This window comes from Aquarana catesbeiana, linkage group LG09, assembly GCF_042186555.1.
Source record: "Aquarana catesbeiana isolate 2022-GZ linkage group LG09, ASM4218655v1, whole genome shotgun sequence".
NCBI lineage: Eukaryota > Metazoa > Chordata > Amphibia > Anura > Ranidae > Aquarana > Aquarana catesbeiana.
In genome coordinates, this window is record NC_133332.1 from 67,788,562 (window position 1) to 67,801,087 (window position 12,526).

Sequence of the window (12,526 nt, forward strand, 5' to 3'; positions counted from 1 at the left end):
CTGGTTCTATCAAGGTCGATTCATCATCTGACTTGGGTATAATCAGCCTGCCCATACATGGTTCGACTCTCGGCTGGTCCCTGCTGAATTGGCCGAGATTCAGTCTGTGGCCGGATTTAGAGGAAACAACCAACCTTGCAGGTTAGAATATCTATCTTGTTCCCCTTGATAAGCAAGCATGAGTCTCCTCTCAGCTCCCTGCCCTTACCCTCCCCATTACCATGTACTCCTAAGGTCGACTTGGAGAGTAAGATCAGCGGTTTCACCTTCCTACCACCATCTCATGTCTATGGCCAGTCTAAACCACACAGCTCTGGTACAAATCCAAAAGGGAGTTTCTGATAAAAAAAAACATTTAAAGATTGTGAGTAAACCATGATAATCCATGTATTAGAGAAGTATTGCTGCTTTAGGGTAGGCACTCAGAAAGCATGTAAAACCATTCAAATGTGTGTGTTTATTCCATTGTATTGTATGTGTTTTCAGTGTCTGTAATCTAGAATTTCCAGTTTGGCTCCCAAGAAGTACTATTTGCCAAGCTGCATTTGTCAAATGCATCACAAGTTATTATATTATTATAGAGGACATACACTGATCAGCCATAACATATATAACAATATCTCGTTACAATGGCATCTGCAAATTGGTGGGATATATTAGGCAGCAAGTGAACATGTTGTCCATGAAGGTCAGAGTAATAATTTGGTGGGATTTTATGGGCGCCAAGAAAAATAAGTTTAAACAGACATCAAGATAAAAAAAATAAATTACATTTTATTCGACAACGTTTAAAAATTTATGCTGGCTAGGCATAATATAGAGCCAACAGCAATACATATCAACGTAAAAAATAACAGGTCACTCAGCACTATGGTCCCTACATGTTTCGCCCGTTGGGGCTTCCTCAGGGGATATGCGTTGGGTGACCAGGCCGGATAATATCACTGAATGGTTGCCCATGAAGTTGATGTGGTGAAAGCAGAAAAAATGGGCATCGCAATTTGTTGTGTATGGGGCTGTGAAGCCCATGGTGACCCATGTCCACAGCCAAAAGCTTCTAAAATGGTCACAGGAACATGAGAACTGGACTATAAAACAAAGGAAGAAGGTGACCTGGTCTGCTGAATCCCGTTTTCTGTTACATCATGTGGATGGCCAGGTGCATGTGCATCACTTACCTGGGGAAGAAGTGGCACCAGGATGCGGTATAAGTAGGCAAGTCGGCAGAGGCAGTGTGATACTTTGGGCAATGTTCTGCTGGGAAACCTTGGATCCCGCCATTCATGTGGATGTTACTTTGGTGTCCATGCCTCAATGGGTCAGGGCTGTTATAGCAAAAGGGGGCTATACTCAATATTAGGTGGGTGATAATATTGTTATGGCTGATCGGTGTATATAGCGCCAACAGTTTGCAGTTTACAATATAAAGGGAGACAGTGCAATTGCAATACAGTTCAATACAGAAGGAACAGGAGGGCCCTGCTCATGGAGTTTACAATCTACAATGCATTTCTATAGAGTTCTCTTACAGCCAGCTAACATGTGTTTTCCCTACAGAATATGGGCCCAGACATATCCTTAAAAAGGGATAGGGTGTTATGTATTGTAAATACATTGGGTTTTAAAAGCATTTCAGAATAAATTGGAGGCACTAGATTGCAGCCAGATGCAACAGCACAGAAACTGGAGAAGTATATTTGTGTCCTTATTCTTACCCCAAGGGCCCAGAGATAGAAGCATGCTTTGTATGTACCCCCTAGTTTTACATCCTGTGCTGATAACAGGCATATAAATAGCAACAATCAGGGCTCTCTTTATCAGTGGATCATTACACAAGTCCATGCCCCAAACACAAGATCTGTGAGCATTAAATATAATTTAATCTGCTCCAGTCCACATATTAATGTCCGTACTCCTCATTATATCACAGCCGAGATAACGGAATAAGTCCTAATCACCAGAGAGCTGGCACCATCACTACCTAATAATGATCATGCAAATAGCAAAGCAAGGTAAAGGGCCCTGACCCACGCATCACTACAATCCTCCAACTACTAATATAATCCTGATTATGGACTTCAAGGGAGAAGAAGGCCTCCTGATTCGGAGGCTTCATTCCAGTTTTGGGGCTCTGAAAACAGATTCCATTTCACTGCTCTAGAAGTAGCAGGTGGCAGACGAGTCGAAAAATGGCTACTTCTTTAAATGCCCCCTCACACGGGTGTTTGGTTTTGTGACAGAGTCCCTTTAAGGACCATTAAAAATCACTACAATACAATACAGAATGTACCGGCACCAAAAAGAACAATTCAAAGAGACTTGGAGTTCACATCAACATTGCATTGAAAGCTGTCAAGTTGCCATAGCCTAGTTCAATCTGCCACAACCCTCCCATGTTCATGACCTGCAGATCAGTAATTAGTACACCAGACAATACAATCCACACCTTAAACCCCTCAGATTCCTGTGACCCCAACATATATCAGGTTCTTCTTTTTTCGTGCCTCTTGCATAGGCAGCCTTTGTTCTCTGTCTTTATGGCGCTATGAAAATTCATAAGTCAAGGATAATTTTTGCATATGGAAACAGAGGGCATAACGGGGTGTTGTGGAGGTGAGGGGAGGGAAGCAATACTGTGCAACACAGGGCAGAGCAGACGCAGGCTCTGATGCATAATTTACTTCCCCTCCAGGCAAGCTTTTAAGCCTCTCTTTTGCCGCAGGTTATAGGAGCTGAGCAGCTGTTATATAGTCCCCCCCTGTTGTCCTCCTCTCTGATTTATGTTTAAGAGACAGGAGAGACTGTGCGTTTGCGAGGCCAGGCCAAAGGAGATCTTGGAGATAGTAAGAGGGTCATCTGCACCCAGAGATATATAACCACTGCCTATTGGATGAAGACTTGGCCATGGCCCCATCTCAGTCTTGCTCTGTGTTTAGCTTGAAGGTTCTGGTACTGTTACTGTAAATCACTATCTTCTGGTTTTTATTTTTTGCTTTTATTTTTTTTATTTTTTTTAATAATGCTGATCTATGGAAGAGAAAAGCTTTCACTAAAATTGGTATACACATACACAGTCCTGACCTGGTTTAGGACTGGGCTCTGTTGCATGCACATGAAAAGGATAGTCCCATTTTTTTTTTTATGGTTGCCCATAGATTTCAGAGAGTGGTCAGACATAACGGCACAATCTGACAACCTTCAAACACATTTTCTTTGAGGCAAGCTCCTAACATGTGAGTTTGGGAATTTTGAATGTCTATCTTTTCATTTAGGAAGAGAATGGGCTATCCACGCATCACATCTATATCACAGCGAGGAGCAATAGCAACGAGTTGCTGAGGGCAGTCAGCCAGCATTCACCTTTTCAGACAGATTGAGACAACACTTATTTTCTACATGCTCTCATTCACATATAATAACTTAAAAAGAAAATTAAAAAAATGCTGCTTATCTATTGAAAACTCCAAAACTGAAATTTTCCTCTGCTATACAGAGTTGGCTGGGGAGTTAATGTTAAAGCTGAACTTCAGTCATTTTGTCATCTTTCCATCTATTAAATCTTCTGCCCTTGTTGTTTTAACTTTGGATAGTAAAACATTTTTTTTTTTCTGCCAGTAAATACCTTATACAGCCCACTTCCTATTTCTTGTCTGGTAAAAAGCCTAGGCTTATGACATCATGCCCAGCTCTCTCTCTCACTCTCATGAGTTTGTCAGGAAGGGAGGGTAATGATTCATAAGAGAGCCAATGAGAGCTGCAGAACTGGAGATGTGCTTCTGTGTGTCTGTGTAAATCAAGGAAGTTTAAATGGTTTGCAGCCAGATTCAGTGGAGGGAGATTTCTGCAGCATATTTGGCAAGTATAGAATTACAATATATATAAAATAATATGCAAAGTGGTTGGAGGGAAGCTTAAGATTGGCAAAGATGTTTTTATTACAAATTATGTGAGCAGACTTCAGTTCCTCTTTTAAAGCGGGGGTCCACCTATCGTTTTTTTTTTTTTTTTTTTTTTTTTTTTTAGTTCATTCACAAACTTTTCTTCTCAGCATTACATACTCACATATTGTGTGTAATATGTCCGCCTGTGTCAGATTTCGTCGGAAAGAATAACTTATATTATTCACTGCAGGCGGTTTCCATCTTCATTGTGGGCATTTGAAGCCCACAAGCATTTATTTCCTGGATGTGGTGAATGCTGTGCTCCCAGCATTCACCGCTCGTTCCCGCACATGCTCAGTGGCATCCTGGGAAGCCTGAGACTAGCTCCAAGGAGGCTGTGCGGAGTCTGGGAGAGGCTAGAAACACGCCTACTCCCACGGGAGGAGAACCAGGAAGTGCAAAGAAGAATAGAAAAATAAAAGGTAATTACGGCGATTAAAATTTTTTTAAAGGGCATGTCAGCATCTAGGCAAGGAAGAGAATACATACAGATATTGTTCAAAATTTGGGTGGAACCCCGCTTTAATCATAATTAACCCTTACTGTACTATGCTGGCAGGTCTCATTGTCCATTGTAAACACGTTTTAAACATGGTCTTTCCTAACAAAGGGTTATCTAGAAACTGGCCTTCTGCATTGAACGTTAATGAGGGGAAACACAATGGGGGTGATTTACTAAAGGCAAATCCACTCTGCACTACAAGTGTACTGCAAGTGCACTTGAAAGTGCAATCATTGTAAATCTGAGGGGGAGATCTGAAATGAGAGGAAGCTCTGCTGATTTTATCATCCAGTCATGTACGAGCAAATATTCTGTTTTTTATTTTCCTTGCATGTCCCCCTCAGATCTACAGCGACTGCACTTCTAAGTGAACTTCTAAGTGCAGTTCACTTGTAGTGCTAAGTGGATTTGCCTTTAGTAAATAAGCCCCAGTGTGTCCATCGTTGTCAATGGGGACTGACTGAGTTTCCTCTCATGTTCTGAGTAGCTTGCAGCCTGCCTGGGGCCTGTCATTCATTTAGAAAGTCAGTATTTTTTTAAAATATTTTATTTATACCATGTAAGACACAAACCTTTATTTTCCCAAATTTGACTGCACATGTGCTATTAGCCTATTATTAGGAAAATATGATCCTTCCCAGGCAAATCATAGTCCACACATTCTGCTGAATGAGTATCACTATGGTTGCCAGGGTTCCAAAGTGGGGGGATGTCTTTTAGCATTTGTGGACATTTGGACGGCTTGCTTCTCAGATGCTTCAGTTAAGTAGGTGGTTTCCAGGGCTGCAAGCTTGACTTGCACTCCCACCCCCTTCCTCGGTTCATCAGCTCTAACATTCCTTTGTCATTGCACAGATTAGCAGGTCTCCAGGTAGCACTAACAGGACTTGTGGACCAGGGTGTCATTGTTGCAATTTTGTGGCAGAACAAATTTAGAGTTCCCTCTCCAACTTGTTCACAGTTCCCAAGCCAAATGGGAACATTTAATCCATGTTCGATCTCAAAGCCAGAGTTTTCTTTCTCTCTAAGAAACCTCAAAGCTAAACTTTGAGACTTGTTCTCTTCAGTCCAGAGTTTTATGGTAACCTCTTTCAATGTAGTGCAGTCCAACTTGCCCAGTTCTACTCCATAAAAGTTAAACACAACATTCTGTTGTTGTGGGACAAGTCAGTCCAGTTTCTGGATAACCCTATTTGTTTGGCACTCAGGACCAGGTTGTCCCCTGCCTAGTGGCTCAGGAATTCAGCTGTGGGGATGGGGAAATCATTCCATTCCTTATTTTCAAAGGTTCTCATCATGGATGCCAGCCTGTAGTGCTGGGGACGAGTCTTGGTCAATCTTTGAGTGTAGGGGACGCTGGAGAAATCTCATTGCATGATTAACATTCTGGAGCTTCAGGTGATTTGCTGTTCCTACAGTGCTGGACTTCCCAGCTGGCCTCGATTCAGCCAGACAAACACTATGGCATGGCTTACACCAATATTCTGTGAGGAACTAGTCTTGGAAGGCTTGGTGCGGCAAGAGAATTAGAGTGTATTTTGTCTTGGGCAGATCTCCACATTCCATCTCGTCTGCCGATTACATCCCAGCCGTGGAAAATTGGCAGGTAAACTTCCTCAGTGCACAGTGTCTGGACTCCCAGAGAATGGCCCCGTCACCGGGAGTTGATCCAGGACCTGTGTCATAGGTGGGGGATGCCAGATGTGGATCTCCTGGCCTCTCAATTCAACAACAAACTGTACAGGCTTGTCTCCAGGTACAGAGATCCTTTAGCAGAGTAGAGGATGCTCTGGTTTATGCCTTACCTTCCCTAAATTTCCTTGTCTGCTTTGCAGAATCAAGATGGAGGGCATTTCGTTGATCATCATAGCTCCAGACCAACCCAAAGAAGTGTGAATTTCCAACCTGAGAGACTCCTTCTTCACAATTCTCCACTGGCGCCACCCACTTATTATTTTGCTGCTTACATTGGGTGATTTATGGGCACAAGAAAGCCAACCTTAATGTCAACAAAAATATGACCATTGGAGTCATCTGATTTTAACTTCAAGCTATACAGTATCCTAATGCAGGTCACATAATGTTCAGCAGAGAAACAGATTTTGTGGACTTATCCATCTTTCTGCCTACCGATTGATAAGAAAAAGTGATGTCAATAGATCAATAGATAGATCACGGGCAGGGAAAGGGGGTTGGAGAGATTTCTCACAGTGCAGCGAAATCTGTGTTATACCTTTGTGAATACAGTGCAACTGATATCAATGAAAAGGCTAAAGTAGAAAAAATAATCTGAAGAGACTGCAGTGGAAGAAAAAAACCAAGCGCGACCAGCGACAGACTGATATGTTTGTGCTATTTTCTGGAATCCAGGAATTTATAGCAATGCCTTTACTGTAATGTGCACAACAGGGTTGTATTTCTAGATGTACTGCTCAATAAAGTATATTTTATTATGTGCAGTCAGCAGAAGTGGCTCATATAAGGAGATTCCTCTATCTCTGTGCATTCGCTGATACTGCGTACTGTTAGTAGGAGGGATCTGTTCTGAGACCATGTAAATTAGATAAACTGTTACTGGCAAAAGTCAAATTTCAGCTACAAAATATAAGCATTGGTGAAGAGAGATTATTTTTTTAGCAAAGTAAGATGTAATATCAAACGAAAATACAGTAAACTACACAAATAGTATCCTCTTAACATATATTATACAATGTTTTCCCTTACAGGTGACTGTCTAGACAATAGTGTGGCCTCACCCAGTACGGGGGACGACGATGACTTAGACAGGGACAAAAAAAGGAACAAGAAACGAGGAATCTTCCCTAAAGTCGCCACAAACATAATGAGAGCGTGGCTCTTCCAACACCTTTCGGTAAGAAACTCTGCTGCTAGGTCAAAACATGGCAGGTAAACCGCAAAGTAAAAGCATGTCTTTGGTAAACGCATACTTTGTCTTCATTTTGACGCTTGCTCTTCCAGTTTTTTATTGTTGTATTTAATATAAAGATTCGTAGATTGGCTATTAGCATAGAGCTGTATTTTACTGCAATAACTCTGCACCCCTGCTTAACAGCTGTGGAGATTTTGGCACCAAAAGGCATGCACTGCGAGCACTAAAGCACATCCATTGGGAGGATTTACTAAAACCTAGAAGCTCATTGGTTACTATATACAGCTGCACCAGAATCTATGTGCACCAGTTTTAGTAAATCTTCCCGATTGTGTAGCACTGCACACAAATGTTTTCATACAAGATCACCTGATCTTGCCTAGATTTGAAAATAAGCCTTTGACATAGCCACAGCAAGGCTGTAAGACTACTATAGGGCCTGTAAGCACAGGGGGCCCAGAGCTGTTTGTCTACTCACTGATTTATTCTGGTAGCAATAGCATTTGGCAAAGACTATTTAATTATAGGAATTTGATTCCTTACCAAGGCTGTGTAAAATTTTGCCCCTTTCTTTGCTTTTAGGGAACCTATCAGAATAGACTTTTTTGGGGGTTTATTTTTCAAGAACCTCTATTGAGTAGAAACAAAGGAGCTGCCTTTGATAATTTTGGTGCAACATGCTGGCATCCTCTTCCTTGCTTCTCTACTTAGTCATTCACTCACCAGGAAGAAGCATGTAACCAGTAAAGTGTTGGGACACCTAACTTGTATAAACCTGTTTTTGGGTCAGTGACCCACCAAATGGTAAAATGATGAAGATGAGCGCTGGACTGCATGTGGTGCAGTTGAATTAGCCCCTATGGTTTGTCTGCTCTCTGGTCAACTTAATGCCTGAGCAAGTATTAGCCAGGAGATGTCCTCATACCCTTATATCGGTCTAGATTATTGTTATAATAAGTTACATGTTGCCTTATCTGCCACTGCCAGATTTGCATATAAGGGTTGTTTTAAGGAGAAACATTTTATATTGTGTTCATATATCAGCCGGATCATGTGATGGTGGCATAGGGTGGTTCAGTATTCTTGTACGTTGGTTTGGTGCACTCATGTTGTTATGGAAGTAGTGACTGGGGAGCAAGTGAAAGGGATGTGTTCCCAACACATAGAGGGGAACTGCATGGCTACCAACTGTCCTTGATCTCTAGGTGCTGTCCCTGATTTGGAACAAAGACCCTCTGTCCCTCTTTCCTCCTCACTTGTCCCTCATTTTGGTCTGATCTATATACAGTATCTCACAAAAGTGAGTACACTGCTCACATTTTTGTAAATATTTCATTATATCTTTTCATGTGACAACACTGAAGAAATGACATTTTGCTACAATGTAAAGTAGTGAGTGTACAGCTTGTATAACAGTGTAAATTTGTTGTCCCCTCAAAATAACTCAACACACAGCCATTAATGTATAAACCGCTGGCAACAAAAGTGAATACACCCCCTAAGTGAAAATGTCCAGTTTGGGCCCAAAGTATCAATATTTTGCGTGGCGACCATTATTTTCTAGCACTGCCTTAACCCTCTTGGGCATGGAGTTCACCAGAGCTTCACAGGTTGCCAGTGTAGTCCTCTTCCACTCCTCCATGATGACATCACGGAGCTGGTGGAAGTTAGAGACCTTGCACTCCTCCACCTTCAGTTTGAGTATGCCCCACAGATGCTCAATAGGGTTTAGGTCTGGAGACATGCTTGGCCAGTCCATCACCTTTACCCTCAGCTTCTTTAGCAAGGCAGTGGTCGTCTTGGAGGTGTGTTTGGGGTTGTTATGATTTTGGAATACTGCCCTGCGGCCCAGTCACCGAAAGGAGGGGATCATGCTCTGCTTCAGTATGTCACAGTACATGTTGGCATTCCTGGTTCCCTCAATGAACTGTAGCTCCCCAGTGTCGGCAGCAATCATGCAGCCCCAGACCATGACACTCCCACCACCATGCTTGATTGTAGGCAAGACACTTGTCTTTTTACTCCGCACCTGGTTGCCGCCACACACGCTTGACACCATCTGAACCAAATAGGTATATCTTGGTCTCAACAGAACACAGCATATGGTTCCAGTAATCCATGTCCTTAGTCTGCTTGTCTTCAACAAACTGTTTGCGGGCTTTCTTGTGCATCATCTCCTATGAAGAGTCTTCCTTCTAGGACGACAGCCATGCAGACCAATTTGATGTAGTGTGTGGCATATGGTCTGAGCACTGACGGGCTGACCCCTTCAACCTCTGCAGCAATGTTGGCAGCACTCATACGTCTATTTCCCAAAGACAACCTCTGGATATGACGCTAAGCATGTGCGCTCAACTTCTTTGGTCGACCATGGCAAGGCCTGCTCTGAGTGGAACCTGTCCTGTTAAACCGCTGTATGGTCATGGCCACTGTGCTGCAGCTCAGCTTCAGGATCTTGGCAATCTTCTTATAGTCTAGGCCATCTTTATATAGAGCAACAAATTATTTTTTTCAGATCCTCAGAGAGTTCTTTGCCATGAGGTGCCATGTTGAACTTCCAGTGACCAGAATGAGAGAGTGAGAACAATAACACCAAATTTAACACAACTGCTCCCCATTCACACCTGAGACCTTGTAACACTAACGAGTCACATGACACCGGGGAGGGAAAATTGCTAACTGGGCCCAATTTGGACGTTTTCACTTAGGGGTGTACTCACTTTTGTTGCCAGCAGTTTAGACATTATTGTCTGTGTGTTGAGTTATTTTAAGCGGACAGCAAATTTACACTGTTATACAAGCTGTACACTTACTACTTTACATTGTAGCAAAGTGACATTTCTTAAGTGTTGTCACATGAAAAGATATAATAAAATATTTACAAAAATGTGAGGGGTGTACTTACTTTTGTGAGATACTGTAATTGTATACAAAATGCACTATTTATCTTTCAAAAAGTGTTTCCCAGTGCTAAACCACTCATCAAAATTCTAAACGACTGCATTTGTAAATTTTAAAAACCAGTATATAGGAATATCAGTGGTGAAAAAAAAACACTTGTGGGTTTAAATAATCAATTTTTTTTTTTGAGAATTCTCCTTTAAGGGGGCGTGACAGGGGGTGTGTCCTATGCCTGCATACTTGTGCTAATAAGTGTTCCTCGTTCCCATCTCTAAAAGTTGGGAGGTATGGAACTGGAGGTCAGGCAGTGCGTTCCTGGAAGGGTTGGCTGAAAAGGAAAGAAAAGATTTGAGCATTGGTTTTTATTTATCTATTTATTATAGATATTTATATAGCAGCAGAAATTTACACAGATCTTTACCTAATATACATCCACTTTAGTCCCTGCCCTCAAGGAGCTTACAATCTAAGGCGTGTTTGTCTTATAACAGATCTGGATACACTACTGCTTCTCTGTATAAAGCTATTTCATATCTTCCACTTGCTTTCCTGTTGCAGAGCGCTCTTTACTATGCAGAAAAAAATTGACCATAGGAAGTAATGTGATTAGACAGAGGACTTGGAGCTTTATATATTGTGCTGTCAGTGCATCCTTTGCGTTTAACCATTTGCACCAGAGGGTACACTCTGCCCCACTCCATGCTGAGAAATCTTTGCGATGCAGACCCAATTAAAAATTACTAAAGCGGCATAAAAGCTGAGAGTCTCGGCTGCAGCTACCCATGAAGTCCGCCCCGGGCTACATCTCAGCTAGCGGAGTGCACAGAAACAATTAGTCAGAACGGAGCCCGTCCCTGCCTAGTTAAACAAAGCAGAGTTAATGAACGCTGACCAATTAGTTACTAATTGACGAAGCTATAAACCTATTAGAAGCTGGTAAACGGGTAATCAATTCTAGGTAATTACCCTGAACCTGCTTAGCGGCAGGCAGGCACCGGGGATGGAGAACTGGCTGGCTGACGAAGAGCTTCATCTGACAGGCGAATAGGCTATTGCGAACCCGCATCACACACCCCTGATTATCTGTATTATTTCCTCTGGTCGTTGGAGGATGGTAAGGAATTCTATAGCTGATATACAGAAAGGCAAGCTGGTAGAATTTTGTTTGAAAATCTTCATTTTTGGACCATTTGTTCGATTTTGTAATGGTTAGTGGAGTCAAATCGACAATGGTCAGCTTAAGAATTCTATGTAACTAGACAGGTCTGTAATAAACACAGTTTGTAATTCTGCAAGGCTAACTTCACTCAGAACTGTTTGATCAGCTTTGATTTGCTGCTCTGAGACTCCAGTAGCAAGTTATGTTGACTTAAATTTGCAGTTCTGCCATTACGAAGTCAAATGATGGTGTCACACTCCTTGATAATGCTTTGAAAAGTGAAATGGACAGATAACGTTGGAATACATAGACATTCCTTTAATATAGGATGGGGCAGAGACACAAGACTGCATAAAGGATCTGACCACTGCAGTCTCAAAATATCAGAATTTGCAAGTGGTCAAACATTTTGGCCTAGCTACAGATGTGGAGGCCACAGTTTAAAGTCTGGACCACCTCTCTCCCATATTTCATCTTGTGATATCACATGACCAAGTGCAAGGGTTAAGCTTTAGGTGCAACTGCTTTGCCCCTGATAAAACCCACAAGAGCCCACCTAAAATAAATATTGGCTTTGGCTGGAATAGACATTCACAGAATTCAAGCAAAATCACCCATGCCTCAATTTTAGGTCCATGTCACAGTAACGTTGCAAACATTTCTCACTGACCTGATGAATTCTGCAGCATCTAAGTGTGAAAGTCAGTAGGAAAAAAATTCCATAATCTCGATGCATGTACAGAGTCGTTTGTGAATAGGACAGGCTCATGGCCATAAAATCACCCCCCTGACATCTCCTTATATTAACAGAGGTCACTTCTAAGACAGGGTTTCTCCTCCAGAGTTCCATGTAATCCTAAGGTTCCTCCAGAGTTTGCTTGGGGTTCCTTGAGCAATTTCTGCCTCTCAGATAAGTTCCCAGTGACACCATTGGTGTATCTGTAAGGGGGTAATTCTTCCCAATGACCACATGTGTAAGGAGCATTCTTCCCACTGACATCACACTAATGTATAATGAGTAGTAGTTATAATAATTTTTAGCAGGGGTTCCCTGAGACTGAAAAGTTATTTCAAGGGTTCCTCTGTGTTGAAAAGGTTGAGAAAGGCTGGTCTAAGCAATCAAAGAGCATTCT

At 42.1% G+C, this 12,526-nt stretch overlaps 1 protein-coding gene across 3 annotated transcripts in view; it reads left to right on the forward strand.

Annotated features, from left to right (window-relative positions):
• MEIS3 (Meis homeobox 3) overlaps positions 1–12,526 on the forward strand; it is a 68,107-nt gene that overhangs the window by 39,749 nt on the left and 15,832 nt on the right. For all 3 annotated transcript variants that reach the window (XM_073598699.1, XM_073598701.1, XM_073598702.1), the window contains exon 8: positions 7,170–7,315. In XM_073598699.1, the coding sequence (XP_073454800.1) occupies positions 7,170–7,315 (146 nt within the window). The remainder of the gene's footprint in view (positions 1–7,169; positions 7,316–12,526) is intronic.